This window comes from Phoca vitulina, unplaced genomic scaffold (genome assembly GCF_004348235.1).
Source record: "Phoca vitulina isolate PV1807 unplaced genomic scaffold, GSC_HSeal_1.0 scaffold64, whole genome shotgun sequence".
In the NCBI taxonomy this organism is placed as follows: domain Eukaryota; kingdom Metazoa; phylum Chordata; class Mammalia; order Carnivora; family Phocidae; genus Phoca; species Phoca vitulina.
In genome coordinates, this window is record NW_022589767.1 from 408,581 (window position 1) to 423,754 (window position 15,174).

A 15,174-nucleotide genomic window follows, 5' to 3' on the forward strand; every position below is an offset into this window, starting at 1 on the left:
AAATCAACAGGACATGACTTAGAACAGACTTACTTCAGTAAAAAATTGTTCATTATAGAATCTGAACTGGCAGATGGATATTCATTTTACAATTCTTGTAACAATTTCTATGCTTGAAATTCTTCATAATAAAATTTGAAAAAAGTTTAATAGAACTATAAATTCAGTTATACTAGCCACATCTCAAATACTTAAGTTGCCACGTAGAGTACCTAGTGACTACCTTATTGGACTACAGAGACATAACGTCTCTATTATCTCAAAGAAATGTACTGGCCAGAACCACTCTAGAACCGAGCTCAGGAATACTGGCAAACTTCAGAGACCAACTCTTCCCAATAAGGTCAGTTCTGACTGTCCCAAGGGGGAGTGAATTATCACTACCAGGACTGCACACTTTTAAAGAGTGGGGGTTCAGATGGGGGATTAACAATCCCAGGGGCATAGTTGCTAACAGGGAAGTAATGAAAGACCAAGTCTATCAGAAAGAGGTTGCAGGACTGAGAATCATGAGTTAAACCTATGCTCATTAATAGTTAGAATACACACACACACACACATGCATTAAAGCCTCAATTTTAAATAACTTGTAATGCTGAGAACTCATTTAGTTCCTACAGAAACACAAAATATATTCCGAAATATCTTATTGACAAAAATCTACTGTGAAATAAGGAATAAGGGCATAACAGAAGATGTGTTTCACCTGGGGTGCTGACTTGACTCTTGTAACCCTTTAGGCAATTACTGATTACACCAAAAATATTTAAATTTTAATAATTCTGAGGGGTTTGGGATACATGTGAAAAATCCAGAACCTTCTGTAAACAACTTCTATAGGCACCAAAAATTACGTCCCATTAGGTATGGAAGAAATAAGGAGAGATCTGCAATTGCCTTTAATGGATGAAAATCTGGCAGCATTCTTCTGCCTGAAAGAACTTCTGCCATAGGATGTACCTACTAGAACAATTCTTTATTATCTTAAAGTGAATAAAGAGACTTAGCCTTCTGAAAAAAAAAAAAAAAACAAACAAACCCACTCTCCATCCGGGCTTTGATATGTTTTATTAGAGCAAACTCTCAACAAAAGGTTGCTTTTATTTACAGAATTTCATGTGTGAGGACTGTCCAGACCACTTGGACCCAAATGAGAATAATCATTAAGCCTGCTTATGTATTTCCTTATTTCTAGTTGGCATACAAAAAAAATTTCACATTTATAAAAATCCCAATAGGGTAAATGACAAACCCATCCCTTAATTAAATATAAAAACAGCTTCAAAAACATACAATTTAGATTGGCTTAATCTTGAAATGTAATCCAATAAGACTAAAAACTAAACATTTCAGGTCCTGTACCAAATAGTAAAATACTCGAAGGCCTTCAGGATCCCTAAAATTTAAAAAGGTAAAAGTTACTTTTTTGTTCCTAAGATGAAACACATAATTTTAAAGTTAATTCCCAAAACAAAACAAAACAAAGGAATTCAGGAGAAAGGATTTGCTGCAACTAAAATGAACATACTGATTACCATCTCTGTCTTTTCTACAAAATTCATTTTTGTATTCATTCATATTTATATTTCATTCATATTTAAGGTGTTTATTTTCTTATAAAAGAAATAGCTATACATAAGAACATAGAAGGCAGATAAAATTATAAAGACAGAAAAAAATAATACCCCTAATACTATAAAATGTCACTCCTCCCAGGATAACTATAAATATTTTGGCATTTCTCTATTTTCTTAACTAAAATCATTCCCTGTGCCCTTTTTAGTATTACTTTTTCCTTCTTTAATATTACTTTTTCCTTCATTTGTGAATTATCAATAATTCTCTTTGTTAAACATTTGGATTTCTCCCCAATTATAAGACTTCAATGACCGGGCGCCTGGGTGGCTCAGTTGTTAAGCGTCTGCCTTTGGCTTGGGTCATGATCTCAGGGTCCTGGGATCGAGCCCCACATCGGGCTCCCTGCTTGGCGGGAGGCCTGCTTCTCCCTCTCCCACTCCCCCTGCTTGTGTTCCCTCTCGCTGTGTGTCTCTCAAATAAATAAAAAATCTTAAAAAAAAAAAAAAGACTTCAATGACCATCTTCATGAATACAGCATTTTCATTATTTGAGAGTATTTCCCTAAAGTAGATGCTCAGAAATGAAATTACTAAGTCAAAGATGAATTTATTTTTTTTATTTTTTTTAATTTAGTTAATTAACATATAATGTATTATTTGTTTCAGGGGTACAGGACTGTGATTCATCAGTGTTATGTAATATCCAGTGCTCATTACAACCCTCCCTAATGTCCATCACCCAGTTACCCCATCCCCTCAGCCCCCTCCCCTCCAGCAACCATGAATTTAAAATGTTAGCAGCTTCATGATGTAATGAACACTGGGTACTATATAAAACTGATGAATCACTGACCTCTACCTCTGAAACTAACAATATATTATATGTTAACTAACTGGATTTAAATAAAAATAAAAATAAATTAAAAAAATAAAATGCTAGCAGCTTTTGATGCATAATTATCAAACTGTTTTCCAAAAAACACTGTACCAATTTAAAATCCTAGTTAGGGTATGAATGCCACATCCTCATCAACTGTGGGAAAATCAACTTGATAGTTCAAAAGTATCTGATTGGTCTTTATGAATGTAGCCTTTTGTATCCAATAGTGACTATGCATTCATTCCTTTCTCCCTTCCTCTAATAAATATTTACAAAGCACTTCTTGTATGCCAGGCACTGTGCTAACTTTGGTGACACAGCAAGATTCTCATGGAGTTCACATTCAAACCAGAAAAGCAAGCAAGTAAGTTCTTACAAGTTAGGGTGATAGAAGAAAGAGCACTAAGAAAACATTCTGAGGCCTAAGACAGAAAAGAAGTGGAAGCATAGAAATTTTTCAGACAAAAACAATACTGTGTCCTACAAAGGCCCAGAGGAGATAAACTTGGGAAGACAGAGGAAGCTAAAGCCATACTTAAGTTATACTGACTTTCTTCAATTTCTTTCAAATATTAAACTCAAGGAGGAGAATGATGTGGTATTAGGCTAATGAGGCTGATATAATCCAATAAGGATTTCTTTTAAGTTTTATGAAACTCTATCCAGATTTTTACCAAAAATAGCTATTAAAATTTGGTTGCTGTTATGCATATGGTCAGATTAAGATTTGACAATCAGAAAAATACACTGCTAAGTATTTGACAGCAAGTCTTCAATGACATAAAAGTCAAAATTATATCTGCAGAATAAACCGATAAATTGCCACTGAAATAATCCTAGAAAACTGGCTATTGTTCTAAAATGACCCTCTCAAATAAATTATGTCAATTTTTTTTTTTTTTTTAGATTTTATTTATTTGTCAGAGAGAGAGAGAGTACAGGCAGGGGGAGCGGCAGGCAGAGGGAGAAGCAGGCTCCCCGCTGAGAACGGAGCCCGATGCAGGACTCAATCCCAGGACCCTGGGATCATGACCTGAGCCGAAGGCAGACACTTAACTGACTGAGCCACCCAGACATCCCTAAATTACATCAATTTAGTTAAAATACTTCAGCATACTTACTTTGACTGATTTACATCAATAAGAGAACCTATTTTCGATGTTGTAAAAGAAATATGTTCATCTCCAATTACAATTTCAAGCTCCTGAAAAAAATAAAATAGATTAATGTAGTTAATATAAAACTCCACTCAGAGGTATTGGTATTCTTGTTACCAAGAGGTCCCAATTTAGCTGCAAGTTTTCTAGCAGTCATAAAGAAGAAAGAAAAGAAAAAGGAAAAGAAACTTAACCTGACAGACATAAACTATGTCTGTAAAATAAAAACCTCATCAACTAACTGCTCAGGAGTCCCCAATATTAGGATTAACCAAGAATTGCTTTCCAGAGATCTCATAAATAAGACACTATAAATATGAATGATATATATAAGAGTACACATAAACATTTCTTATGTCAGTAAAAACTGAAGACATAACTTTGAAGCACAATGCTGTAAATATGGGTATAAACCTATTTTTAATAAATAAATACAAGCACATTTAACCTTTCTACCAGGCTTTATAAATAAAATGCACAATACTAATAGCACCACTTGGGCATCTACTATGTATGAGGCCCTGCTGCTGGGGACTTTACAAACATACTCTGTAATCCCTAAAACACTCTTCTCAGGGTATTTTACAAATGCAAAATACAAGACTCATAAAGCATAGGAAAAAAACACTGATGTATTTACAATCACGAGTAAGTGATGGTATTGATATTTTGAGTCCTCGGCTGTTAAGACTGAAAGACTCATTGTGATTTTACTTCACAAAGCATTGAAAATTAAGACCTACTAAAACAAATACAACATACTGTAGACATTCTTAGTGTGCCATAATTATTGTAGAAATTGTTCTCTAGATTTTATCTGCAAATCTAAAACCAATAATTATGAGGCTATGTGTGTAGTGATTTATCAGGTTAAATAACAAATGCCATTAAAGATGGTCTTAGCTTTGTATTTCATTATGGGACCTAATTATGCACAGTTTTTGGCACGCACAAAATGGAGAACTAACTAAGGCTCTCAAACGATCATAAAATCTTTGACTTAAAGACCCAACAGATGATTTCTGGAACATGCCTACCCCTCCCCACTAACCAAAACATATAAATACATCATCAAGTCGGTAGATGAAAATACTGGGTTCTCCCTGAGTCTAAAAGAGATAAAAGGTTTACTGTTGTAGTGTCTGTTTTTTAGTACGTATGTACCTACAGCATAAAACAAACCAAGATTTAAATTTACTTTTTAAAAGTATTTACAATGTGTAACATAAATACTGTTAACTATTACCTTTGCTTTCCTAAATAATACTTCTTTAAATAGAAGAGGTAAATGACTGCTACAGAATGTCAGCATCTATTTGATTTCTCCACATTTGCTTCTAGTCAAAGAAGGGGATATAAAGTATAATTCTCAGGAATATATAAAAGTGAAATTAAGTATTTCTTCCTCCAGGAGTTGTATCTCATTTCTTCAAGAGTTGAAAAAACCCAAACTGTCTTTCTACAGAGTGATTAAGCCTTCAAACTTCTCCAGAAGCCCTTTGAGAAACATTAATTACTCTGAAGGGAATAAGAAGCAAAAGCAATGATCAGTTTGAAAAAGAAACCAATTAAATCCCTCTCTTGGGCATAAGGGTACAAATAAGAGTTCTCAAAGTTATAAAAATGAAGAAAGTGAATTTTACAATCAATAAGAATCCTCTCTTGAATTTCACAAACACTGTACTTATTCTTAACAGAAGTAATTAATATACAATAGCAATTATCCATTAACAGTGTGAAAACATCCTAACTTTAACCGGTGAGGCTACAGAGAAGACTGCTCAGAAAGATGTCTAAGTTTAGAGCTCTGCACTGACTCCTTTACAATTCAGAGGTAGAACAGAAAATGAAACTAAGTGAAATAAAATTAAAGAGTATTTACCGGGTGCCTACTAAATGGAAAACCAAAGAATCAAGGAGGAACTATGCTAAGTAAATATGGAGAAACGTAACAATTATATCACCAATTTCCAACACGTATGCACGTAAAGAACTACTGAATATGAACCTGTCGGCCAACTCTGTCAGGGGGAGGCCACAAAGCATCATCTTCTTTTGTAATTTCACTGTCGTCAATAATCCTCTTCAGTTCCTCCATTACACTCTTGTGCACATAAGCCTGAAAACAAGTTACAATAAAAATTCCACAATGTCTATTACTTCCCACAACTCAGAATGAAATCATAATATGAAGTTACAAACCCTAAATATTCAAAGAGAATATCACAGAAGAATCTAATACTGATCCTAAAAGTACAAGATGGGAGATAATCACTCATCCTTATGATTTTATTAACTCTCTCGCCCTTTCCTTTAATATGTATTTGTTTCCAAATTTTAAAAAAAAGATAACTTACACTAGCCCCCTTTTAAAACCCTGGATCCTGCCTTTTAACACGGGACTCAAATACCTCTGAGTGGTTAACAATGATAACAGAAAATCTGTGAGGTGAACAGAGACAAATACAAGTAGACATCACAGTCACTGCTTTGAGCTTTTTCTTATCCTTAACTTTTGGGCCTTTCATTTAAAATTCTGTAAAATACTGTATTTAAATCTTGACTATCAATTAGTTTAAATAGGGAATGGGATAAAAAGACAAAGCTAATTATGAAATGAATGAAATTATATGTTCAAAGATGGAACTACAACTTAATATAATCAGATTGCTTCTTTGGCTGTTACACATGCTACATTTAGATCTATTTAAATAGACTCCTTTTTCAATCTATAAATTGGCTTCTTTACAAGCAATACAGCCTGAGATGTACTTTTGTAAATTCAAAAAAAGACATGAAGAAAATGGTCTAAATGTAAAAAATTAGACATCTGAAAAGAACTTACCTCCTTTCTGATCATGACATCATTTTTGTAATTGCTGTTGTTGGCATATCTAAGCTTTCCTGTGGGGAGTGGAAAAAAATTCAATCTATAACAGCAAAAACCACTAAAAAAAAAAAAAATAATAAAGAAATGACATTGTAAGCAATTTCAAAGGTACAGACCATTTTATACTACTACTTTTATTAATATTTCCACCCTTTTAGCATAAGATCAATGCTAGACCTGTAAACACTCAAATATTTGTTGGTAAAAAGTTGGCTAAAGTTGAAGCCAATCATTTTCAAAACTTTCATACCTTCAATAGTTGAATTTTTAAACATTCAACATAATTTTTAAATATTTTATGCCTTCAATATAATTCAATATAATAGGAGGGGTCATTTTTTTTTTATTATGTTACGTTAATCACCATACATTACATCATTAGTTTCTGGTGTAGTGTTCCATGATTCATTGTTTGTGCATAACACCCAGTGCTCCATGCAGAACGTGCCCTCTTTAATACCCATCACCAGGCTAACCCATGCTCCCACCCCCCTCCCCTCTAGAACCCTCAGTTTGTTTTTCAGAGTCCATCGTCTCTCATGGTTTGTCTCCCCCTCCGATTTCCCCCCCCTTCATTGTTCCCCCTAGGAGGGTCATTCTTAAGCCTCATTTGCTTAAGCTATGTCATGAACTAGACAGGGAATCTGAAAAAGGAACTAACATTTCTTTTTAAAGCCTATGTTATATATCTGTATTGGCCCTAAGTGATTTACCCAGAAAATTTAATCTAATTGGTAAAACAACACTTAATAGGTTTTGTTCTCTCATCTATTTATACTTGAGAGAACAGAGTTAAGTAACTTGCCCAGGGTCAAAAAGATTCATTTCTAGGTCTACCTTCTTCCAATACTCATGCTTTCCCCAATACTCCAAAAATTATTTCCTTCAAATTAATGTATGTACACAATATGGCAATGCTACTATTTTAGCACTGTAACTAAGATGCATACGAACTATGTACTGCTTCTAGACAAAAGTTGGTCAGTTTGTTAGCTGACCCGTATTTAATTTTAATCCATCATGACTTTTGTACTCCCGGGATGCATGCTTCTCATCATGGCTATGGTCAGTTGCTCAGACACAAATGTAATGTGGTCCTGATCTCTGAAATGACAGGTTTCCCTAATGAGGTGACCCCCTCACTACTGAAGGAAATATGTGGAATGGTATGGTGGCAGATAACCGGATGAGAATCACTGTTCTAGCATGAACTCTCCGTGATAATATCAGCCTACTTAATTTATGTGACTGGCTAAACATGATATAGGCAAGCTGAAAGCTGTTCAAAGGCAAAGGCACTAAAAAGAGTATCACCTAAGAAAAGAATAGATGGAGAATTCAGATAAATTTGGCTCCTTAGCTAAATTTAAAAGAGACATGGGAAGAACAAGGGGGAATAAAGTGATTAAGGTTTCTGAACTGCAGGGCTGTAGCTACCCTGAGTTCTTCCTTAAATGTCTGATACTCTTCCTTTTCCTAACATGTGATGCTTCTCCACTTTTTTTTTCACTCTCACAGAACTTTGTCCAAAGCATAATACACCACTTAATATCCACACTGTTTTATGGCTAGTTTCATGTCTGTGTCACCCACCAAGACATAGTTCCTTCAGAGAAATTAAAGAGACTTACTCATTATTGTACCCTCAATTTTTGTGTTTACATGTTGCCTTGCACATAACACGCATTCAAAGAAAGAAAAGTCTATGCAGGTGGACCATCCCTGTTCTAAGCAGAGTTCAGTATATCTAAAGAGATATACTCTCTAAAGAGAATCAGGGCTCTCAAATGATAGAATATGCTGCACCTACAGGGCAGCAGACAGTCCCACCTCACCCTTTGCTCATGCTGTTTTCAGCAGTCTGAATGGTTTTTTTCCCCTCACAGGCCAAGAAAACACCTATTCTCATTTCAAGACTCATCTTGAAAGAGAACTTTGGCTACCTACATTATTATGATCTCAAACCCACCTTCGCCCCATATTTTTTTGGTTAAGTATTGTTGGCATTTTGGAGACAGTCTTTGAGATGCTAGTGCACTGTCTTCCCGGTGCCAGCCTCTCTGAAATAAATTCCTTTCTTGTCTCACCACCAGTAGATTCTCTGCCTTTGGATTTTGTCAGCGGTGAGCCCCCAATCTGGTCTGTTTGGGAAACCCAGAGCAGCCCTGCGCACCAGCTACAATTTCAACTGTTACCTTCTCTAGGAAGCTTTCCTTGACTCCTAACCATTCCCCCCTTTTTATTCTTAATGCATCCTATGGGGAACAACAACTATATTTAAGCACCCAAAACACATAATTACTACACTCATGTTCCTACACGTGGAGCTCCCTTCTTCAGTTCAGCGCACCGGAAGCCATCTAGTTTACTTGACGTCATCCCTGAACATTTTAAAGAACATCCCATCACGCGGTTGTCCAATGGATGCTTAAAATCTTCCGGTGACCGGTAATTTTCGGACTCCCCCGTTCAACCATTGTACTCATTTAAGCGCTGTATGTAAGGCCACGTGTCTAGGAAAAGGGATGAGACCTACTCTGAAGATTCTAATTACCCTGTGTTCAAGTTTTCAGTATCTGGCAGGATCAGATTTTCTGAATTAACTTACACCCATTAATTTTCTTTTATTCACAGATCCAATTAATGCTTCTGATAGTCTTCGGTTCGGATTTACTTCGGCTCCAGCAGTGACCTCAGTCCCCAATATATACTTGCAAGCCCACTGAAGCGGAATCACCCCACTTCTCCTCCTCCGCGTCCTCTCCACCCCGCTCACCCTAGCCGCGCACCGAGCTAAGCCGCAGCGGCGGCGCCGCTCCTCTGCTCACCGTCTGGCCGAAACTCGAACTCCAGAAACTCGTGTCCAAACTTGCCCTTGTGACCTACGTAGTAGCGCAGGTAGAAATCGCTGGCCATAGCCATTTTTACCCCCTAAAGCCAGCCCAAGGCCTGGCCAACGTGCCGCCGGGCGCCTGGTAGCGACGTCATCGCCCGGGATAAATGCGTCACTGCGGGCGCGCCTTCCCGGTCCCAGGTCACCAAAGGAAAGAGGGAAGGCTAACTCTCGTTCCAGAGTCTTGGAGGCGCCGGGGCGAGAGGAACATTTTTTTCCCCAAAATTAAGTGGATAAGATTATATTAGCAAAACACGGAAGTGTGGAAAATGTGATCGCATTTTTTATGGGTTTAGAATTAAGGTTTGCAAGTCGCTTTTACTTTTCGGGTCTCTAATTCTCGCGGCATCCTGTCCTCACGAGGTGGGTGTGGCATTATTCCCCTCTAACTGGTGGAATGAGAAAGATAAAGCCCAGAATCAGCATGGTAGACCGGGATTACCTCTCTTTGCTCCAGTTAGATTCCTAACCGGAGCTTTGCCCTCTGGACAATGACTGCTAGTTATCCGGCAGCTAGAAGCCTAGAATAGAGACGAAGTAGAAAGAATCCATCAGAAAAGAGGTCTGACGTTTAAAAAGCACATTGAAACGAAAGATCTCTGATAGTCACGGTATAAGAGTTACTCTTAATAGTAAAACTTTCATCATTCAATAAGGGTTAATCTTTAGTAGCCTGTGTAGTTTTGGCAATTTGACTTAAGATCAAATGGTTTAGCCCACGTTTTTTTTTTTTTTTTTTTTCTTTTTAAAGATTTTATTTATTTGAGAGAGAGAGTATGAGCAGAGGGAGGGGCAGAGGGAGAAGCAGACTCCCCGCTGAGCAGGGAGCCCTATGTGGGGCTCCATTAGGGACTCCCGGATCATGACCTGAGCGGAAGGCAGAGGCCCAACCGACTGAGCCGCTCAGGTGCCCCAGCCCACGTTTCTTACCAGAAAGAATTAAATTGGGGAGATGAAGGAATGCTGCAATGTGGAATGGGTTTTGAAGGAGGTAGAAAGACAAGGTGAACTTTTATACAAAGTCTACTTTTGAAATATTATCGATCACCCTGTTTTTACCAACAGAGTAATTCTGTTGGGTGACCTTTAACCTTCAGCAGGATTTAGAAGAAAGAGTGGCAGTCAGAAGACCTGGGATTCGTTCCCATCACTTACCTCTACTAACCTTGGTTACTTAGTCACTGTCTACGCCTGTTTGTTCACCAACCAAATGAATATCCTACAATATCCTACAATCAACTTTGCGAAGCTTAGGAATTGTTGAGAAGATCAAATGAGATAATAAATGTATAATAGCTTTAAAATTTATAAAACATAATGATTTTAACAGGCGTTATTAAAATGTGCCAGAAATGGATGGACACTGGTAATAATTTTAGAGCCCTTTACACTTTTAGTCCAGAGAAGAAAGCAAACAGTAGATAAATATTAACACAAGGAAGCAAACCTTACAAGAAAGAATATTTTTATTCTTTCTTTTTATTCTTTCATTGAGGAAGATGCAGTCACAGCAATAATGGAGCTTTGGATGCCCCGCTCCTGCTCCTGACTCACCAGGGTTCACTCTCGCAGAGGAACAAGTCAGTCAGGACGCAGCTCCGCAGCCATGACTTTTAAAGACACCAGGAAGACACCCAGGAAACCAGCGATTCACTGAATTAGAATTACTCTAACCAGCCGCAAAGTAAAATCTTTGGAGAAGGTATGTGCTGACTTGATCAGAGGCACAAAGGAAAAGAATCTCAAAGTCAAAGGACCAGTTCAGATGCTTACCAAGGCTTTGAGAATCACTACAAGAAAAACTCCTTGGACCCACAAGCTACTCATTGATTTGCACAGTCCTTCTGGAATTGTTAAGGAGATTACTTCCATCACTATTGAGCTAGGAGGTGAGGTTGAAGTCACCATTGCAGATGCTTAAATCAACCTTTTTAATAAATTGATTATCAGTTGTTTAAAAAAAGGGGAAAGAAAATTTTTAAATGCTGGTAGCACAGCAGAAAAAGCAAGTCATTTTACTGGGGAATAGGGGAAACTGAAGAAAGGGAAGTATTGTGACAAGAGGTACAATTTGAATCAGACCAAGTTGAGTAAGTTCAGTGTATGTTCAAAGGGAGAGAAAGAATTCCAGGCAGAAAACAGCCTGACCAAAGACACAGTGGTATGAAAGTGTGTGATTTGGGAAAGTGAAGAAATTCACTATAGTTAGAAGATAAGGTTCATGCAAGTAGAATAACTAGAAAGGCAGACTGGGCCAGATTATGTTGAGTCTATATGAACACTTATATAACTGTCAATATAAATATCTATATTAACCATTGTATAAATGTTAATACAGAAAGATTATTCAGTTCCTATATATACTGCCATTATGGAAAATATACAAGAGACATAAAGCACTATCCCTTACCACTAAGGTGACTAACTGTTCCAGTTTGAACAGGACTGGGGAGTTTCCTGGGATGTGGAACTTTCAGTTTTAAAGCCTGCAAAGTCCCAGGCAAACAGATGAGTTGGTCAGTGTACTTACTACAAGAATAACCCACAGAAATTTGACCACAATATCCCATAGTAGCTCTGAAAATATAAGCAGTAATCCATTTGGTTTGTTTTTTGGAGAGAGCCTCATTCAATATCTTTAGATTCCCTAGTCCATGTCATCCAGGTTTTTGGCACACATACCAGTGTTCATCTTCATGCTTACGTAAGAGAGCTACAGGTACCAGAATTTACTACAATGTAAGTAGTGCATGTGGAATGCACAGTGTTGAGGTCTTTATCTATAGGCCAGTTATTGTCTTTATTCCCTAAAAACACCTCTGAGGTAAAGACTAATCCTCTCTAACCCTATCTGTCTTTAAGAGGAAATGTGAAAATATATGTACTTAATCCTTTATATATGAAAAAAGCCTCACTATCTCTTGTATCTGATAAGGATTGCAGAGTGATAAAGCATTTGTGTTTTGTGGTCTTCTTGGATGTTATACAACAGAGATGTGGAAATGTTCTGAACGGCTCTTGAGCACTTGGAATGTGGCTGGCGAGACCAGGAACTGAAGTTTTTCTTTTTAAATATTATTTCATTTGTATGAATTTAAATTAATATTTAAATAGCCATGTGTGTCTATTGGCTACTGTGTTGGACAGTGAAGTTATATAAGAACCACTTCATACCCTTTTACTTGGGCTGGAAATAGTGAAAATATTTTTCGGACACTGAGAAATCTCAATCTCAGTTGCTGTAGGGTTCAAATTAGAGCATACTTACCAGTATCACCAGTTTATTTATGAAAACAAATGTTTGGGCATCTTAAATGAAGCCAAATAAAGTACTATTTCTGCCTTTGCTAATGCAGCCTATCTGTGGTTAGCTTTAAAATATCCTTCTGAAGTAGTTAAGAAATACACGTTTTATTTCCAACTCCAGCTGAAATTAAGACTTAATGATTTAATCAAATACATAATATTAATTGATAAAATAATGATTTCCCCTCAGATTTTAAGTTTATTGCTTTCAGCTTCACGGTGATGAATCCAGTCAGATGGCTATGGTCAGAGATGATTATTTCTTAGAAGTGTTAATTTAATCTTTTAAAATGTTCTGATTTTTCCTGCATCTAAAATTCTCTCTTCTCTTGATCTCTCAAGTCTGCTCTGTCCTCACACTTTTCTTTTGCCTTTTACCTCACTATTTAAAATTATCAAATCATTCCTACTTAAAATTTTCAGAAATATGCCCTGAATTTCCTGAGATAAACACTGGAGAGGATAGGTTTTTGTTGTTGTTGTTGTTGTTGTTTTCATTTGTTTTCTTTATTTTATCAGCAGCTTTTAAATAGTTTGAATTTGTATTTACAGAACAAAAGCTGCCAGGGCTATCTCATTCCATTAAATGGGTCAGAGTAATAAACCAAGAATATTATATAATCTAAATCAACATTCTAAGGTAATTAAAAAAATTTTAATGTCAAAATGAGATGGTTTGTTTCAGCCTTTATGCCATCCACCCACCTTTCTCTTCTCTCTTCTAAAATAGACTTCTTGGGGCGCCTGAGTAGTTCAGTCAGTTAAGCCTCTGGCTCGATTACAGGTCAGATCATGGTCTCAGGGTCATGGTCTCAGGGTCAAGGGATTGAGCCCCACGTGGAGTCCTGTGTGGGGCTCCACACTCAGCGCAGAGACTGCTCGTCCCTCTCCCTCTGCGCCTACCCCTGCTCTCGAGCATGCATACATCTCTGTCTCTCTCAAATAAATAAATAAATAAATAAAATATTTTTTAAAAATAGACTTATCTATGGAATTTTAACCATAAATGTCTTTTTACACTCAGTGGTATTACTTTTTTAATGAGAAACACCATCATGCAGAAACACAAAAATTTTCATACCGTTGTTTCTCAGATATGTTCATATGTGGTGAGCACTATTGCTAGATTTTTTTTTTTTTTTTTTAAGATTCTATTTAGGGCTCCTGGGTGGCTCAGTTGGTTAAGCGACTGCCTTCAGCTCAGGTCATGATCCTGGAGTCCCTGGATCGAGTCCCGCATTGGGCTCCCTGCTTAGCAGGGAGTCTGCTTCTCCCCCTGATCCTCCCCCCTCTCATGCTCTATCTCATTCTCTCTCTCAAATACATAAATAAAATCTTTAAAAAAAAAAAAGGTTCTATTTATTTGAGAAAGAGAAAGAGCACAAGCAGCGGGGGAGAGGCAGAGAGAGAGGGAGAATGAACAGACTCCCTGCTGAGCAGGGAGCCCGACTAAGGACTCGATCCCAGGACCCTTTGATCATGACCTGAGCCGAAGGCAGATTCTTACTGACTGAGCCACCCAGGCACCCCCTATTGCTAGATTATTATGACATGATGATATATTTAATTCCAGTATTCAAACTAATAATTTTTCCAGTATATGACAATATCATATGCTTCTAACACATAGTATGACTGCTAACTCTTATCTCCAAAACAAGTAAAAACAGTCTCTAAATTAAGTATAATAGGCTGCCCTCCCACTTTTCCATTGTATTTGCCATACTCATTTGTTTAAATGAGCTATAAGATAAAGCAAAAATTTAATAAAAATTATTACAGCAAGGTTAAGATTAAGAAGATTCTATCTACTAGTTTACTTTTTCTTTAAAAATAGTGAAAAAATTGGGGCTCCTGAGTGGCTCAGACAGTTAAGCATCTGCCTTCAGCTCGGGTCATGATCTCAGGGTCCTGGGATTGAGCCCCACGTCTGGCTCCTGGCTCAGTGGGGAGCCTGCTTCTCCCTCTGCCTCTCCCCCTGCTCATGCTCTCTCTCTCTCTCTCTGTATCTCTGTGTCTCGAATGAATAAATAAAATCTTTAAAAAAAAAAGTGAAAAAATTATTCAATTTTAATAACAAAACACCTAAATCTACCATGAAAAACACTAGTGTTCTGCATGAGTGTGATTTGAAACTACTGGTTCAGACTATTCTAAGTTAAACTACATTTTCAACTTTCAGTTAGACACTGTATCCAGGTGCGTGTTTGCTCAGTTCCTAGCTATGTTAGAGGCTTTTTTAAACAATAAAGCATAAATTGGAAAAACAAGATCCGGGGAGGGTGGAATCAAAACAATAAAACAAATCCTAGCCCAGATTAAAGTTAATTGAATGGTAAATATTTTTATTCTCTTTTCCACTCATTAGCTCAGAAATACCTGGTTTGGCTGACCAGTTAAAATGCCAAAAATATAATCCCCCTTTTGGAGAAAGCCTGGCCAAGTAATGGGAAAGACCCAGTTTTCTTAGA

General features: G+C 37.1%; 1 protein-coding gene and 1 pseudogene across 1 annotated transcript; one reads left to right on the forward strand and one right to left on the reverse strand.

Moving 5' to 3' along the window:
• Positions 1-1,049: 1,049 nt before the first annotated feature.
• Positions 1,050-9,507, reverse strand: MAGOHB (mago homolog B, exon junction complex subunit). Its single transcript, XM_032391747.1, has 5 exons — positions 9,333-9,507; positions 6,460-6,518; positions 5,623-5,733; positions 3,579-3,661; positions 1,050-1,396 (listed from the first exon to the last, which is right to left on the reverse strand). The coding sequence occupies exons 1-5, from the start codon at positions 9,424-9,426 to the stop codon at positions 1,297-1,299; spliced, it is 447 nt and encodes a 148-aa protein (XP_032247638.1). The 5' UTR covers positions 9,427-9,507; the 3' UTR covers positions 1,050-1,296.
• A 1,398-nt stretch (positions 9,508-10,905) lies between these two features.
• Positions 10,906-11,352, forward strand: LOC116624072 (annotated as a pseudogene).
• Positions 11,353-15,174: the final 3,822 nt, after the last annotated feature.

Excerpts from the sequence above, each read along its gene's own strand:
- MAGOHB (XM_032391747.1), bottom strand. The coding sequence starts at position 9,426 with ATGGCTATGGCCAGCGATTTCTACCTGCGCTACTACGTAGGTCACAAG. Across the intron at positions 6,519-9,332 it reads GTTCGAGTTTCGGCCAGACG|GAAAGCTTAGATATGCCAAC; the intron begins GTGAGCAGAGGA and ends CACTCCCCACAG. Across the intron at positions 3,662-5,622 it reads CTGACAGAGTTGGCCGACAG|GAGCTTGAAATTGTAATTGG; the intron begins GTTCATATTCAG and ends TATTTTTTTCAG.